Source organism: Anarhichas minor, unplaced genomic scaffold (assembly GCF_050575085.1).
Source record: "Anarhichas minor isolate MPS153535 unplaced genomic scaffold, ASM5057508v1 ptg000043l, whole genome shotgun sequence".
Taxonomy (NCBI): Eukaryota; Metazoa; Chordata; class Actinopteri; order Perciformes; family Anarhichadidae; genus Anarhichas; species Anarhichas minor.
This window is the reverse complement of record NW_027466489.1, coordinates 834,375-852,774: the sequence shown is the minus strand read 5'-3', so window position 1 is coordinate 852,774 and position 18,400 is coordinate 834,375. Positions and strand designations below refer to the sequence as shown.

Below are 18,400 nucleotides of genomic sequence, written 5' to 3'. Positions count from 1 at the left end.
GAGAGGAGGAGGAGGAGGAGGGGGTCGTCTTTACTACAGTCTAATGTTAGGAGGCAGATCAATACAATGCTATTATTGGTTAATAGAATATCAAAACACTTCTCTCAACAAGCTGAATCAGGCTCAAAGCTTTATGGGGAGGTCAGCAGAGAGCTGGAGAGTCAGACTAAGTTATGTGTTGCTCAGCTACTTTGTTCAGCCCTTCCCCGGTCTGTTGCCCAGGGGAGAAGCACATCCCTGGTCCAACCTTGGCTGCCTTTGGCTTTAGGTCTATAAAGCTGAATCACTGTGGCTCCTTACTTAATACTTACAGTTATGCTGGCTGCACGCACACAGTTGTAATGAATCTACAGTGCAGTGGTTACCAAACTTTTTTTTGTCGGATGTACCTCCACAGCTTGATGGGCTCATTGACACAACCAGCCATGTGACAAATGCACCCAACTTTTAAACTGGTATTTAATACTTAAAATTATACAAAAGAAGATATTGTTACAATAATGTTTTCATACATCTGAACTGTCAATGTTGAGGTCGGTTTGGTCTATTGTAATAATGTATCCATTAAGCTACCCCCCGCTAACAATTTCAACTGTCTAGTCATTGCGTTTAGATAACTATTCCTACTATGCTTTTGAATTCATAGTTCGTTATCAGTTTCAACCCTGTATTTAAAATAGTACTTTTAGCTCCGTTAGCTAAGCTGATGGTTCAGCGCTTTCTTCCTTGCTTCCTTGCTGAGTCATTTCTCTGAATATAAGATTGCTAACTAGTTTCAGTTGTGTTACAGCCTACTCAATATTTACATATTTAGATTAAATTGTACTTCCTTTTTTTTTCAAATTACTTGAGCTAGTTATTCCTAGTTAGATCATTTGTTGATTTGCGGCCGCTGAAACGTAATTGTTTTTTCATAACACTTATAGTCCAACTCACTTTTGCAGGACTTGCCATCACTGCCCAAGCTGAATCCGGAGCGACAGCGGCAGGTTCGGGTCTTGTGGCCGTTCCCCAGCAGACAGATATCCGAGCAGCCTCCAGCCTTCCCAAACTGGTCCACCTCACATGCATGGCTACGTACTGGACACCAAGAAGGTGGAAAATAAAGTCACAAAACTAGAAGCATCAATACAGTGTTCAGATGATATCTGATGATATAAAAGTGTATGTATGTGTGTGTGTGTGTGTGTGTATAGTCTACCTGGAGGCTGGCGTCTCTGGTGGTAAACGTGCAGCGCTCCTCCCTTGTCCACCCTGGTCACTACTTGGTAGTCTGTGCTGTTGAAGCGGTTGACCCTGATCACACTGGTTTTAGGCTGCATGTTGGCGTTGTCTGAGTTGGTGGCATACAGGTAGTTTTCAAACACAGTCAGCCCGTACAGGTGCTCAATCTTGAAGAGAAATAAATGGAAAGTGGGAGAGATGATAGAAGGGATGAGGGAAAGAGTAAAGGAGAGGAAGATGGTATTAATTCCAATGTACAATCCCACATGTAGTCTAGTTAAGAACAGTTACACAGTCACTGGTTTGCTGTGCCTCATGACAATAAGATAAATATGTGCTTCTACAGAAATACTGTACCAGTGCTATATTTATTGAGCTTGTAAAGAGCTTTAAATGCTCTGATGAAGGCTGTGTAAGCAAAAACACATTCGTTTTGCGTTTAAGTCTGGTGACAATTATTTTCAAATTTTTCTTCATTGATTTATTCACTCTGGATGTGCAAATGTTCCTGAAGCACACCCCTGCCTCACCTTAATACAGTATCTTGTCTTTATGCAAGCAGTAATACATGATGATGTGCCTTCGCATACGAAAATAATTGACCATGATTCAGTGTGGCGGGGCATTTTATTTCAGTAAGACACATCTGAAAACCTCCGAGTCCATTACCGCGCTTCTACCACGGCTCTGTCCGAAATATCCTCCAGGTTTCGCAGATTCTCTTTAGTCATTTTTTCTCCATGGTTAGTTTTAGTGAGTGAGTAATTGGTAATGTAGCATAAAGTAGAGTTGATGTTTAAATTGTTACTTTTAGTAAACCATGTGCTGTGATGTTGAGTGGTGGTTAAACTGTTTACCCTCTTTTTGAGATGTCCTGATACACAATGCTAACAGCCACCTGGCTTTGGTTCAGAAACTAGTATTTTCTGTGGTACAAAGTGGTGTTATAAAATGATGTGAAATGAAGTGTTCAGCAGCGGCAGTGACTGAGAAGAACCAGCAACACTTCCACTGCTCAAAATAGCTGGAGCTCGTGGACAAATGAGCTTTTATCTGACAAAATCAGGAAGAAAAGCAAAGCAAACGCTTTCAGATCTGGACAAACATAGGCCAGTGACTCAGTGCCCCAAGAGGCTGCGTCAGCAGCAGCAGCAGCATAAAACCTGAGATGGCATTGTGGTCTATCTCAGGCTGCGTGGAGCCCGCTGGGCCACAGACAGACACAGTCAGAAAGATAAAAAGGGTTATTGTCATAGGCTGAAGGGCAATGCCCACTGAGGTTATACAGTGAATGGATGCCTATTAGCATCAGACTGTAAGGAAACATGACTGTGCACTATGTCACCTTTACTCACAGATCCAGCCAAGAAAAACATCAACATCAGAACTGAATTTTTCCAAATCGAATGCATATAAAGGGTCTTCTATGAGCAAGCATGGACATTTTTTCTGCACTTTAAAAACTGTTTTTTAAACAAATGAGTTTCCCGTGCAGCTTTACGAGAGCATGTCAGGCCTTTGTAAACACACACGCACAGCCCAAACTCAGCACCATCGATAACACACGTTTACCCTTTACCTGGAGGATGTGAATGTACTTCTGCCCTATCACAGGTGCTCACACACACACACACACACACACAAAGCAAGACATGCTAGTGTGTGTGTGTGTGCACCTGTGTGTGTGCCCTTAGGTTCAGTGAGTAAATGAAAGCTATTACTTCTCCACAGATCACAGTAAAAGCCATGGTAACAGGTTTAAGAGCCACTGTGCTTCATCAGCTCTGCAACATCAACAACAGCCTCAGCATCAGACACTATTAATCAGCGGCTTTAATGAAAAGGCAAATGTCCGCGGTCTTATCTGTGCATATAACTCACTGGGCAAGAACGCATTACAGGAGTACACAGGAGAAACATAAGGTTTATTATAGATATATAGGGAACTATAAAGCACTCTGGAGTTTTTAGAGCATTATGAATAGCATACACAAAGACAGCTAATTTAAGGGAGATTATCTTCCGGCTAATTGATAATAATGGGAGTGGGGTGCATCCTGTGCAGCTGTTCTCACCAGCAGGCCTTGGATGATGGTGTGCCGGTTCTTGCCCTCATAGTCCACCACCTCAATGTAGTCCAGGTAGGCATCGGCCCAGTACACCAGCCTGCTGACGAGATCCAGCGTGATGCCGTGCGGGAACACAATCTTACTGTCCACAAGCTTGGTTCGGTTCTGGCCATCCATGTCGCAGCGCTCCACCTTAGGGATTTGACCGTAGTCTGTGAAGAATACCTTCCTGTGTAAACAAAGGATCAGACCTGATTGAGGACAGACGGATGAAAAGATCAATTGAGTCGGAAAATAGTATTATTTTCCGCCCATCTGGCTTTGTTATAATTGATTGATCGCCCTTATTTCCATCACAGGGAGACAATACTAATCTAGATTCAGTACGGTAAAAGAAGCAGGAGACATCCCTAAACAGCAATATAATGCTGAATATTTGCGAAATATATTTGGACTGCTGGTTGGACAAAACAAAGATGTCTGAAGTCTTGGATTCAGTAAGTCTCCTATACCACAAGACCTAACATTGGGAGTTTATTTTTGAATAGCTGTAATTTTAAAGACCAGCTATATTCTGAAGGAACACATTTACACTGTAAAATCATTATTTAAGTGTTTCACAGCTGCCAAAGCAAAAATAGTGACTTATTTAAAGCTTCAAATAACAAATTACGCTCACAGTCCCTGAAAAGGTGCTGGCAAGCAACATCTCTTTTTGTAAAATATGTGCTAAATGAGCTGGAAAACATATTTCCCTGTCAGATTCCCTGTCAAAACTAACCCTCACAAAATCCCGTCATAGTGGAGTGATAGTAAAATAAACAGTAACTTTTTTGAGGTTCAGTACAGTAAACAGTGACTGTCGGATATATTGAAAGATTCGTGGTAACTAATTTAACAGCACCACAAAGGATGAATTTTGCTGTTATATTGTTGTTAGTGGTGTTTTTCTCCCCCTCTAATGACACTGCAGACCACAACAACAACAAAAAAGCAGCTACAGTGAATCTACCTGACCTTGTTACTGGAAAAAACAATTACGGCCAAGGAAATTGCGTGGAAGCTACAAGCGCACACACACACACACACACACACACACACACACACACACACACACACACACACACACACACACACACACACACACACACACACACACACACACACACACACACACACACACACACACACACACACACACACACACACACACACACACACACACACACACACACACACACACACACACACACACACACACACACACACACACATTCAGGAATTCAGTTGGAAAGTCTGGTCATGAACAAAAGAGCTGCTTTTACATTCAAAACCTATACAGTCAGCATACCACAGTGCAAACAGAACATCTGCACTCAATTACTCCAACGTCCAAACTTCCATTTAGCCTTTTCCCTCCATTTCACCTCACTGTTTAAAGTTGGGTAACAATGGCACACGACAGGAGTCTGACTCCAGTTGTTCTCATGGGATTAAAATGAATTTGCATGCAGTGTGTTTATGCATTACACAGAAAGTAAGATATCAAACTGACCCCATGGTGGGGTCTAGGGCAATGCCTTTGGGGTTATACAGCTCCTGGTCCAGGAGGGTGACACATGTTTGCCCATCCTTGTCACACACGAAGATCCTGTCGTCCACGTTATCCACAAAGTAGAAGTTTCCGGTGAGCCAGTCGATGGCCATCTGCTCCACATCTGGACAGAGAAAGGGTGGAGGGGTAAGGAGGGGCACAGACACAGGAGGTGCAGGGGGAGGCCAACACAGTGTTTTCAGTACCTGAATTGATTCATTTTGACGCATAAAGAGCTCGAGCATGTGTTGTTGTCGTGCATACTTGTAGCAGATGGGTAAGAGGGTTTGACTCATAGTCGTGTGATGAAGTAAATTAGTCAGCAATACTGTGTGTTAGCTTCAACAGCTCTCTCCCTCTCTCTCTCTCTCTCCCTCTCTCTCCCTCTCCCTCTCTCCCTCTCTCATCACACACGGTCCAGATTTTCAGTCCAGGTTTGGTCAGTCACTCAGACAGACAGAATATGAGACAGGCTGTTTGTTGCTTCGAGGAGTGAGATGTTGCTGTAGCTGTAGCTAAGCGACAGTGGGCGTGCGGTTTCCGCTGCGTTTATTTTCCTGAGGCTCAGATCACGGGGAAGACCGGTGCCCCACCCGACGATGAAAATCAAACACCTAGACGCGTGCAAATGGCAGCACACACTTTATGGAAGTTTTACAGGGAAAAACACTGGAATACCCCTGCTCTATACAAACTGTCCTGAATGTGGTGCAGGACCACACAGCGAGGGTCTGTGAGAGCAGAAAAAATTGTAAAAAAAGAATAACATGAGACACTAATATACCCCTCTCCCTGGTTCCCTCTTTCCCTCCTCTTCCTTCCTCTCCTCAAATAGCAGCTCAGCCACACTGAGGCTGAGCCAAGGATCAGAGACAGAAAGCTATTGTTAAAGCTAAAGGAAAGGAAATGTGAGGATATTTGCTGCAGTGAGTGATGGAAAGTACATTTACTGTACTGTGCTAATTCTACGCAACTATATTCTTGTACACCACTATATTTCAAAGGAAGATATTGTACTTTTAATTCCACAATATTCATTTAACAGCTGTAGTTACTCGTTACTTTGCAAACTGAGAGTAAAGTCGCAGCCGGAAAACCAAAACAAAGAGCTGAAAGACGCTAAAAGCTGACGCTCCGTAAAGCTGAGGAGAATTCAGAGTCAGAGACAATTATCTGTTAGTTCGTCACTACAAGTGACCCCTTTCACACAGTAGTCCTGTGATCCATTGTTAATACAAAAATACTGAATATAGCCACTTTAAGCAGCATTTTGAAGAATATGAAGACTTTTACTTACTGAGTATTTCCACATTGTGGTATTGCAACTTTTATATAAGTAAACATTTGAATACCTCTTCCAGGACTGACTGTCGGACCTATAAATATTATTCTTAACACGGGGAATGAAAACTATATGTCTGCATGACTAGAGAGAGAGAGAGAGAGAGAGAGAGAGAGAGAGAGCGAGAGAGAGAGAGAGAGAGAGAGAGAGAGCGAGAGAGAGAGAGAGAGAGAGAGAGTTGGGAGGAGGGTTCCACAAACCACAAGACTTGTATTTTCACAGCTGCCACGAGCTCTGCTCTCCACAGAACTATCCACACACACCTACTGACACACATACACAAACACCTCAGATATAGGGCCAAAGTCGTGCTGCAGGAATCCATGGACATGCAGTGCTCAGAGCTAAGGGTGGAGGTCTAATATGGGGGTATGTTTACCAGGGTGAGCAGGTCACTGTGATGATTTAAGACAGACCAGAGGATCGGTTTCTCCAACCCGGAAAGAAAAGCTTGAGTGCGGGGAAATGACAAAGCAGATTCCTTGGCATAAGAGCGTAATAAAAGTGTGCATAGTGAGAGCTTACCAGCTATGGACCAATAAATCTGACACCAAGTCCAGAGGAACCCTCTGGATTTAGATAAACTGACACATTTTTCTGAAGAGCCCAGCTAGCAAAGGGAGCGAGATGGATCACTTCCAAATATTTTGGTTCAAGTAAAAGTGGAAAATGCAGACGGAAGGAGAGCAAAGGAAGAAAAAAGTGAGAAGAAAAGAAAGAAGACAGAAGAGAAAAGAATGAGGGAGAGAGAGATCTGATTTCCACTAAGGAAACTTGGCCATTGTGCTGCAGCATTTCTGAGGTTTATGGGAATCAGGGGCCATATTCCCAAAGGTACTCTTCATTTTTAACACAGAGTTCTCTGTTTAAATGCTTCCAGCTGCCCCACAACACTCTGATTCACTGATTAAGCAATGGGTAAACAAAGGGGGTGGGTGGGTGGGGGGGGGGGGGGGGGGGGGGGGGGGGTTACTGAAAGAACTGGAAAAATATCCGTCCCCTGCTTTCTGACACCACCCACTCTCCATTTTCCTCCACCTCTGCTGAACAGAAATGGCTCCAATGAAGACTTTTCAATCTCCTCCCATTCTCTCTCTCCTCCTTCTCCTCCTCAATGCATCATCCCCCTATCCCTCCCCTTTGTCTGTTTCCCAGAGGTGGGAAAACAGACTGGATTCATTAACTGCAGCTCTGTCCGTCTCAAACTATGCTATAAAAAACAACACAGCATAATTGAAAAAACACAACCGACCGCCTTCTTCATTTTTTTCCTACTCTCTCTAAACAACTTGTTTTCTACGTGTCTCCTTTCTCTGCTCCCTGTTGGTCTCAGAAAAACAACAGCCGAGGGAATGTCTAGATAATGTATTTAAAGTGCATTGCTAAATGGAGCAATGCTAGGCAGAGTTTCACTCCAACAACTGTGTGTAGGAGGACAAGTGAGGGGCATGCATCTTCACAGGCACCCACAGCGCTTACTACGCAGGGGGATAAATAGTGTAGTTATATCGGTGGCATTACTTTTAAATGGTTTTGATACCTCAGAACTGTCACTTTTAAACTGTGATTGAAACTTTAACACCACCCGCTCATACACCCCAACCCCCACTTCCCCTCGCCAACCTCCCGCAGTCCAAAACACTCCCTCAAGCATCTGGCAACGACGTCACACCAGAAACACACAGGCGAGGGGGAGAATCGGAAAACAACAAAAAAACAAAGTGTGGTTCAGTTAAGATCCAGAGGCCACACAAGGCAAGAGGGGGAATACAATTGGATATTTTGAACAGTGTAGAGTGACTGAAATGTATTTCATGGCTCAAGGTAAAAATCGCTTTATAACGTCAATGTGTGAGCGGACTGTAATGTAACCTAAAAACTGAGCCATTCACCTCTTTTAATGCCATATATGCTGCATGTGTGTATGTATATAAGGAATGTCCTAATAAACTCAGTGATGATGTTGACTAATAAATCAGACGGTGGACAGCACAGGACCGATTCTGAGAAGAGACCTTCAAAAAGTGTTCTTGAGACCAAGCCAGTCCAGCCAAACCCCCCATTTGGCTAACTAATGCACCAGAATGCTGACAGCAGTTCACTTAACGGCCACTGCGGACATTAATAACAAGGATTTTCTGACAATTCCATATAGTACCTTTAATGTGTGAAGAGAGAGAGAGAGAGAGAGAGAGAGAGAGAGAGAGAGAGAGAGAGAGAGAGAGAGAGGTGTTTAAAGCTCAGCAGTGTTGAATGGAGAGAAGAGTTGAAAATGTGCTGACTGACTTGCCTTTTAACAGCACATAACCTCTTAAGGAGATTTCAGGTCAGTGTCTGTGCTAAGCAGCACACTGTAGCTCACTGCGCAGGGGGAGCAGGGACTGTAGCTCTTACAGTACAAGCAGGGAAGGGAAGCTTAGTGACTGCTCTAGGATCAGCCCTCCTGTGCACAGTGTGGAGCATCAGCATCTAGTACAACTGAATGTTAATCTATCTTTCATTGCTAGGTTTCCCATTGGGAAGAGCTCTCAGCACCCATGTGTTAGAAACAACTGATTAAACCTATATTTGTATGTACTATTGGTATTTCATGGTTGTTTCCTGCTGCAATAAGAGACTCGTCACCACAGTTTACAATAAATGACGTCTGACAAGCGCAGCTCAGAATATGCTTTCACTAATTATTAAAATATGCAAAATAGATATGGTTCATGTGCTAGAGTCCCTAAAAGGAATTTAAAACAACAGCAAATGTCTTTGATGCATTGTGTTTGCTCTACAAGGGGTATTTGTATAATCTAATTTTAATCTGGATCTTTATCCATGGTCCAGACTAAAATATCGTAACAGCTTTTGGATGGATTGCCATGTAATTTGAACAGACATTCATGTTCCCTTTAGGATGGTCTGCGATCACTTTGAGGATCCCTTCATCCCTCATCTAGCGTTTGGTTCCCATCAGCCTCAGTTGTACTTTATATTTGGTGCTAATTAGCAAATGCTAGCATGCTAACACATGAAACTGAATTAGTTTATGGTAAACATGATGCCTGCAAACCAGCAGCATGTTAGCGCTATTATTGTGAGCATGTTTTTGTTTAAAAAGTAGTGGAAAAAAATGTCATAGTCACGTGGTGCTTACATTGCGACTTTTGTATGAAGTGAGTGACTGGTATAATTAGCCATGGCAAGAAACATACACTGACAAATATAGAATGAGAGTAAGTGTATGTTTCATGAAATTTGGAAGAGGAGGAGCGAGACAGAAGAGAGTGAGAGAGTCTGTGTGTGTGTGTGTGTGTGTGTGTGTGTGTGTGTGTGTGTGTGTGTGTGTGTGTGTGTATGTGTGTGTTGGGGGGGACACATCTGGACAACTCATCTGTGGCATACTGAGGTCATGAGTCACTCCAACCACACGCGCATCATTTCCTGTATGTTCACCCCTGCCATTGGTCGATGCTGGCTCATTCACTTGTTGACTGTAAGCATAAACCTGCTCCTCCTATTCTGTCATGCTCACACGCCAGCAGCCTGTCCAAAAGAGCAACTCTGCTGTCTGGGAAGTCGCTCCAGATTAGGGACTGGAACAGATGAGAAAAATGGGCCATTTTGCATTGTATATTTTTTGTGCTGACGTTAAGTATTTGGGGTCTTCTGCGTTGTCAGATTTGTTGCTGACATTGTTTGTCTGAGTCATCACAAATAAAAAGGCTTATTCTCTTTTCTATGTGTTGTGTCATATCTAGCACCTGTCTACACCTGAGATATGGTTTATTGTGCAAAACCGTCACGCCAGGAAACACCCAACACTTAACTTTCTCCGTCAATTTGTCTTCAAACGACATGTTCTTCTCATGTTACTCATACCGACACAAAAATAGTAATAACAATGTCACTACAGGAGGTGCAGTGCCCTTCAATTGCTTCCTTATTTCAGCAATACAGCTTTAATCCTACTTCATCAGTCATGCACATCCTGTCCAAGCTGCAGTGTGTGTGGGGGGCGGCTGTGGAGAAACCAGCTGAAGCTGCTGGAATTTCCTGCAAATTCCTCTGGTCCTTAAGTGAGGTCCTGGTTAAAGCTGCATGGTTATAGCAACAGTGATAATACTACTTAAAGCATAATGTTAAGCGCAAATACATATCTTTCCTTATAGGAAAACTCCATATCAGTGTGGCAATGTTTCTGTAATTTCGAGGAGGCTGTTATGATGTCTTTTTTCCTGTATGAGCCTGATTAAATAAGGGTTGTACTAAATAATTTGCTAATAACAGATGTGGCGTTAGCAAGCTTCAAAACAGACGGAGAAGTGCACCGGGCTCAATCTTCCTCTTAATACTGAGGGACACCGAAATGCCTCATGCATAATTTTCATCATTTGAAGCTTGCCCGATATTATCTGGTTTGAAATGAACATATTTCCAAATGACAGCTACACCGCACTGTGCGAGCATGTGCAAGACAGAGCTGCCCGACTGTCGTGATTCGGCTTATTCATTTCCTGCGATGGTCTGTGCTGAGAAAGTCATTTCTGTCATGTTAATGCATTCTTTAGTCGCATGGAAAAAGGACGTCAATAGAGAGGAGCCGCTGCATGCTGAGTGAATGCGATAGGTCACAATACTTGCACCCAAGTACGCAACAAAGACAGAGAAAGGAGAGGAATAAAGCTGAGCTATATGATTCAAGACAATTAAAGCATGTCTGCATTACACCCCAAGTACTGTGTACAGTGTTTAAAAGTGGAGTTAAGGGATTGTGGAGAGAACCAGGAAGCACGTGGGCAGGGAATATGAACATAATGACAGAGTGAGTGAGTAAAAGGCAACGCTGTTTTAATTCAAGGCAAAGTCATTCAAAGAATGTTTGCGGATTAGAATGACAATGCAGATAGTTATAAACCATCTGTCAACCAACTTCCTAAAAGGAAGCATTCCTGCTGCCTCTGTGTGGATTAATGTGTTGTTTCTGTTCTTTCCCTTTCGCAGTGCAGACATGGAGCCCGAAAACCAGGCCGCAACACGGCTAGGAAGTTGAAGCAACGAAGAGATAAACAGAGGGAGGAGAAGTGGGTGCGGAGGCTTCTGACCAGCAGAAGCCTCTGCACTCATTCGTGCGCCTTAGATCTCCAAGGTCTGTCTTTTAGTTCCCTTTTTATAGGAGAACAGACTCTTTCTGAAACGAAACTTAAGCCATGGAAAAACACAGCTGCTTTTAATGTGCTGCCACGATACTTCTGACTCACAAGCTGAGCACAAGCACGTCGGTATTGATGCTCAGTTCAGTTTTGGCCACATTTCTGGACATTTTTTCTCCACCTGTTTAAATTTGACTTTAAAGTGAAACACATTTGAAGGAATTCAGACCATCAAGCCCGGCCAAATCGCCATCTTCAAAGGATGCAAACCAGACAAACATAATAATTCAAGGTGAGGATCAGCCGAGGCCTGTAGTCAAAGGTTGGGCTTTGCTACTGATAGGTGGGGGTAGACCTTGGAAGGCCAAAGGATATTTAGAATTACTTAAAATTCGGATTAGCTAGAAGAACGTCACTCAAGCAGACATCTAAATCCAATTGCATTCATTTCCAGATAGCAACTAAACCAAAAAACGAACCTGAAAACATTTGCTTCAATGTGCTTTTACTGCGTTTACCTGGCTATGTAAAGGCCTATTTCTAGTGTTTTTTTTTTAAATTGTGCGTGTGTCGAAACAAACTTCTAGTCAGCGTATTTGATAGTTTCAAGGTCCATGTGCTGAAGAAGCTGTGGGAAAAATGGATGTCTGTTGTGCTGATAGCACATCTGTGCTATCAAGTCTCTGCCTCATTTTAGCCAGACCTACATGCAAGTATGGAATGAGTGAAATACTAAACAAATACACGCTTCCTCCTCTGACAAAATGCTTGTCAGATTGCTATGAATCCACAGGTGTTGTCCAGTGTTTTCTTCCGGCCTTGCCACACAACCTAATGAATTCAGCAGTGAGGCAATATTTTCTGCTGTCGTGTGAAGTATTACGTGTGGAGAACGGGGCTGTAACATCCTGCTGTGTGCTAAATGTACCTGGGTGAAGCTCTATGCTGCTGTGGTGTACTCACGGTGCAGGCTGAGGGAGATGTTGATGACTCTCTCCTCTGTGAAGCTCTTCAGATTGGGGATCCTGGCACATTTGAGGTATGTGGATGAGGGGGCGTCTCCTACATGGATCCAGCAGACAGTCTCCTGGGCGTAAAGGAAGTCCATGGCTGTGGTTTGTTTGGTGCTGGTGGACAGCAGGCTGTGGACCGTGGTGCCGCTCAGGGAGGTGGCCTGGATGTTTTGGGAGTTGGCGATCAGCAGGACAGGTAGACGGTCTACTGGCACTGAAACGCGACATGAACATAACTACCGGTTGACAGGAGGAATATGAACAGAACATTCGCACAGTCTCAGTCAAAACTGGATTACATTCAGTGCTGCCGATGTCGGCTTACTTACCATTCTTGGCCTTGCATGAGCGATTGTCTGGCTGCGACAAGTAGCCCTCCACACATGAGCAGGCGTAGGAGCCTTCAGTGTTGGTACAGGACTGACTGCAGGTCCCATACAAACCGCACTCGTCAAAATCTGAACCACAGAAGCCACAGATGGTCTTATTAGGGTATAGCAAAAAACAACTTCTAGTTCAGAATTTTCACAAACTGAAAATACAATAAAAACCTAAACATATCTGCGGACAAGACATAAAAATGCTTATTTAACTTATTAAAAACCAACAATTCTGTGTCTCCTGTTAAGTTTATTTTTGTCCGATCAAGTTAGTGATTCATTAAAGGTCATGTGTTGCATAAAATAGCCATTGTATCAGCGAGGTTGTCGCAACGCCTGCTAAGATATGAATGTTTCTAAACAGTCTTTTGTGGGAAATGCACCACACTCCCAGGGCCCCTGAACTACCCATTGTGTGCTCTGCACTTAATTCAGCTTCTCCAGAACCTGAGTAAACATTGTTACCGGACAAGGTAAGCGAGTTCATTTCTCTCATTTCGCCAGGAATAAAATACAAATATTTTCTATTTTTTTTATGACTTGCAGGTATCACAGAGGGTGGCCATTAGACAAACTCACCTTTGCATGTCTTTCCATCTGCGCTGATCTCATAACCACTCTTGCAGTAACAAGCAGGCCCTGCTGGAGTCACCGCACAGGTTTCCTGACAATCCATGAGCGAGCAGTTGGAAATAAACTCTGGAGGGAGACAAAAGAGGCGAGGCAAACCGAAGACAGGAGTGAGATTTTGGAGGAATGCACATGAAAAGAAGACATTGTATAAAGGAGTGATTTAAGACATAAGGCGTTTATTTCTTTCCTGTTACCGACATTGTTATTCAGTTAAAAACACTGCATCAGTGGTTCTAATAAAAAGGTGTATTTGTGCATAATTCTGTAATAATCCATTCAACATGCCACTATAAACCCACAGATTATACTGTGATCACACATTTCATTCACCCTGCTGGGTACTAAACTGCCATCGTACACTTTCTGTGGAATATTTACAGTTTAGCAGGGTGCTGAAGGGCATTAATACTTGATGCGCCAAGCTAAATTGTTGAACTATACTCTCTGCGGCCTCCTCCTGACGATGAGGAGCATATAAATAATAAGTACAAAACATCTAGCGTCACATTAGTTACCCATCAATTCATCATCAGCATTAGAACTGATGTGATCTACAGTAAGTGTGGCTGGATGTAGTGTGACTTTCAGAAACAAACCGCCTCTCAGAATTCCTTAAACTGTCCCGGAAAACAAACAAAAAAAACATCTATTGAATGAATGCGTCACTTATGAGTGATGAGTTCAGAATTGGAAAACTAGCTAATGCATCATCACACCAATTAAAGGAATACTTCACCCGAAACACAACAACTTGAGTAAATGGGGACGGTGGCGTTTAACAAAATCAAAACGATGTCCAAACATCCGTGCAACCATGTGTATATCGTAAAGTATGATATAGTTTTACTGTTGTTAAATGTTGCGCCTCTCATTTACTTCAGTTCATCAAGACTTTTCTCTGATTTCTCAGTAGCCCCTTTATAATCTATTCTCAAAACTCACTTTAATCTCATTGCTTTTTTGTAAGTGATGGTGTTTGTTGTAATAGTTCAAATTATTTTGGATTGTTTTATATGTTTTGGATTATTTACTTTTATTAATGTTTTCTGTAAAACACTTTAAAACCTTGTTTTGAAAGGTGCTATATAAATAGTTTTATTATATATAGCCACTAATAACACTGTTTCCATTATTAAATGAGTTACACGTGCAATTGCTGACTTTTCAGCAAAGTGAAATATGAGTCTAGAAAGAAATACTTTCAATTTTTTGATTTTGAGTTGGTGACAGCAAATGTGTTTTTCACTTTTATATTTTAAATCATCAAAATATGACATCCTGTTAAGTGATGTTAAGGTGGATTGTTGCTTTATGTAAAACAAATATTCGATACAAAGTCTGTAAATGGAAGGCAACAACAGAAATCAACAAATACTTCAGCCCTGCACCAACAATCAATACCTCCCCGCTGACCCAGACCATCTCCAAGGCTACACGCACATCAAACAAAGAAGGGCACAAACACAACCCGCTACAATCCCACCCTCCAGTCAGCTGACCGACACATAATGGAATCTCAGCAGAGTTTTCAACAGTGCACTGCACATCCTGTGAGATATAAATCAAGACGCAGTGAGTCATAGTCAAACAGACACAGTCATGTCAAACCAGGAGGAGATCTATCAGTCACAAGTGATTCACTTTGCCCAGAAAACACTGGCAGACAATTCACACTTACACAGCACCTCCGGGGAGAGAGAAGAGAAGCTCACCACACTTTCAAGATTAAAGAGACAAAAGACCACACTTTTGCTGCGGTACTGTATTGTGCATGTTGTATTTCTGCACTAAATGAGTTTCCTAAATCAATAATACAATTAAACTTGAACTTGCTCCAAACAGCTATAACTGCTGAGCAAGAAAAAGCTAAACCACTCATATCAGCAAATTTCTCTCTGTTCATTTTCAGCTATCATCCCAGACATTTAAGTGATCTGCATTATATGGGAATAAACATCCATACAGTGCATTGAATATTATAGACAAGTCTTCCTGTTGCTCTCCAAAGGCTTGCTGGGACAACCACAGTTCAAATTACAGACATGCCCGGAATTTTCCAAAACAAGTCTGAGCACTGAACAACTGAGATGTGTTTAGAAAACCAACATGGGCAACAATGTAAACAACCAACAGTGACACACACCACAAAATATTTATTTCGAGCAAATAAAAGTACAGAAAATTGCTCTGTTTTGGTTCAGAATGCACACCACTCACATCAATCAGATGACCTCTTAGAAAACAAAAGATGTCAACGAGAGATATTTATATTACAGACATATATATACACAAAACCCCCAAACCGTTTAACCTAGTTCTAACCTTAACCCTGAAACCAAAAACACTAATGGACCCCATGTTTGTCCCCAGAAAGCTGGTGCGCGACCCACCTGTGGACAGATATTTGTGGTGAATACAAAACAAACACACTCACGCACACACGCACACACACACACACCTACACAAACACAGAAGTCCACTCCCACCTCAAAGTCCAGCCAAGCCTGAAAGTACATGAAAGCTTGATGTCCTTTCCCAAGCCTCTCGCTGTGTTTGTTTAATAGACATTTTATCCTAACACATTCTTTAACTGAAGGTGTAGTGGGGAGATGAAAACAATAGATATTTGGTCTTTGAGAAAATACAGGTGCCTGCCTCAGTAAAGGAGAAGATTGACACTCAGGAGAGGAAGATTAGATATTTAATTCTGCACACTGTACCAATCTAAATCTAAGAGTCTAGGGATGAAATTATCATTCAACATTTTACTTTGGCCAGTAAGATTCTTAGTTGTTGGATTTTGTACAGGTTGGGAAAGGCAGTTTTGGAAATCCATCATTATATATACTTCAGGGTTAGTAGTGAAGCAGCAGTAATGATGCCTGCTAGCTATACCAGTCATAGGACACAAAGCAGCATGACGGACAGTATTTGAGTGTCTATCATCAGTGGTGTTCCTTTGCTAACCTTTTAACTGACATGACTCCCAAATAGAGGAAGTCCTCAGTTCCTTTTAGACCTTCGTCCTTTCCTGTAATAATCCATCTATCCGGTGAAGATTTTAAGATTTTAAGGCTTTTGCTAATCAAGTTCTGTTTTTACTCAGTGTGGTCAACTTGATCAGCACATTCTGGTAAAGGGCATGACATTCTTTTGGGTCATCATAAATTACTTCCTAGTTTAGGATTTCAAAATGATGACTTCCTTAATTTACTCTGTTAAAAGAATGAATTCAGTGCATTCAGCAGCAAACAGCTATTAAAGATATAGTGGAGTAATGAGAATGAAGTTACTCTCACTCTGTGTGTTATAATTCGAGCTTCTCCTTGCTTTGTTGACATTGCCGGGCCAGTTGGTTGTCTCTACACCCTTGGCCAAAAGTTTTGAGAATGACACAAATATTAATTTTCACAAAGTCTGCTGCCTCAGTTTTGATGATGGCAATTTGCATATACTGCAGAATGTTATGAAGAGTGATCGGATGAATTGCGAGTAAGATTGCACCTAAATCAACCATTTATCGGATCATCAAGAACTTCAAGGAGAGAGGTTCAATTGTTGTGAAGAAGGCTTCAGGGCGCCCAACAAGTCCAGCAAGCGCCAGGACCGTCTCCTAAAGTTGATTCAGCTGCGGGATCGGGGCACCACCAGTGCAGAGCTTGCTCAGGAATGGCAGCAGGCAGGTGTGAGTGCATCTGCACGCACAGTGAGGCAAAGACTTTTGGAGGATGGCCTGGTGTCAAGAAGGGCAGCAAAGAAGCCACTTCTCACCAGAAAAAACATCAGGGACACACTGATATTCTGCAAAAGATACAGGGATTGGACTGCTGAGGACTTGGGTAAAGTCATTTTCTCTGATGAATCCCCTTTCCGATTCTTTGGGGCATCCAGAAAAAATCTTGTCCGGAGGAGAAAAGGTGAGCGCTACCATCAGTCCTGTGTGATGCCAACAGTAAAGCATCCTGAGACCATGTGTGGGGTTACTTCTCAGCCAAGGGAGTGGGCTCACTCACAATGTCGCCAGAGAACACAGCCATGGATAAAGAATGGTACCAAAACATCCTCCGAGAGCAACTTCTCGTCAACACTGCAAATATTGACTCTTTGCATAAACTTAATGTAATTGTCAATAAAAGCCTTTGACACTTATGAAATGCTTGTAATTATACTTCAGCATACCATAACATCGGACAAAAAGATCTAAAAACACTGAAGCAGCAAACTTTGTGAAAACCAATACTTGTGTCATTCTCAAAACTTTTGCCCAAGGCTGTACAAACAGCATACAGAACAAAATAAATATTTTCACATTGGTGTGATAAATCAATCAGTTACTGTGACTTCAGTGTGAAGATTCCAGGGGAGAGAACTGAACAATACGAAAGCAACAAATAGAAGAGAAATCCAGCCAGACTCCACACTACCCATATCTTTCACACAGTCAGGATGCACTACGGCAAGAAGTGTATTATTTACCAGAACACTCTTTTACATTCATATTGCATATCCCTTAAATGTGTGCGTGTGCGACAGTGATACCTCTGCAGTGTGGTCCCTCATCCCAGCCGTCAGTACAGTCTGGCACCCCGTTGCAAAGTTTGCTCATGTGGATGCAGAGATCTGTTCCTCCACACTGGTACTCATTGGCAGGACACCGTGATATGGTACTGTGAGGACCTGCGGATGACACACACAATTATGGTTGACTGAAAATGAAGAAGTGTAATAATCCTTTGTATATATGAATAAATGTCCGTTTTGCAACTCAATATCTTGTCAGAAACTACAGAAACAGTACAGATGAGACAAATATGTTATCTTCTAAAGAAAAGTGGTAACTTTTCAAAAATGTGCTTTAGCCCTGGTTCTGTTATTGTTTCCCATTATTGATCATATAATTATCTATTCATTTTACACAGGCCATTTGAGCTGGGCATAATTGTATTCATAGCACCAATCAAATTAGAGACTATAGATAGTCCATGTATGTATGATTCTTGCAAAAAT

The 18,400-nt window shown here is 42.3% G+C and overlaps 1 protein-coding gene across 2 annotated transcripts in view; it reads right to left on the bottom strand.

The window, feature by feature from the left end:
- LOC142970245 (low-density lipoprotein receptor-related protein 1-like) overlaps window positions 1-18,400 on the bottom strand; it is an 84,067-nt gene that overhangs the window by 41,732 nt on the left and 23,935 nt on the right. For both annotated transcript variants that reach the window (XM_076110341.1, XM_076110342.1), the window contains exons 3-10: window positions 17,933-18,070; window positions 13,340-13,459; window positions 12,710-12,838; window positions 12,331-12,594; window positions 4,849-5,011; window positions 3,300-3,522; window positions 1,202-1,391; window positions 937-1,080 (exon numbers count right to left, since the gene is read on the bottom strand). In XM_076110341.1, the coding sequence (XP_075966456.1) occupies window positions 937-1,080; window positions 1,202-1,391; window positions 3,300-3,522; window positions 4,849-5,011; window positions 12,331-12,594; window positions 12,710-12,838; window positions 13,340-13,459; window positions 17,933-18,070 (1,371 nt within the window). The remainder of the gene's footprint in view (window positions 1-936; window positions 1,081-1,201; window positions 1,392-3,299; window positions 3,523-4,848; window positions 5,012-12,330; window positions 12,595-12,709; window positions 12,839-13,339; window positions 13,460-17,932; window positions 18,071-18,400) is intronic.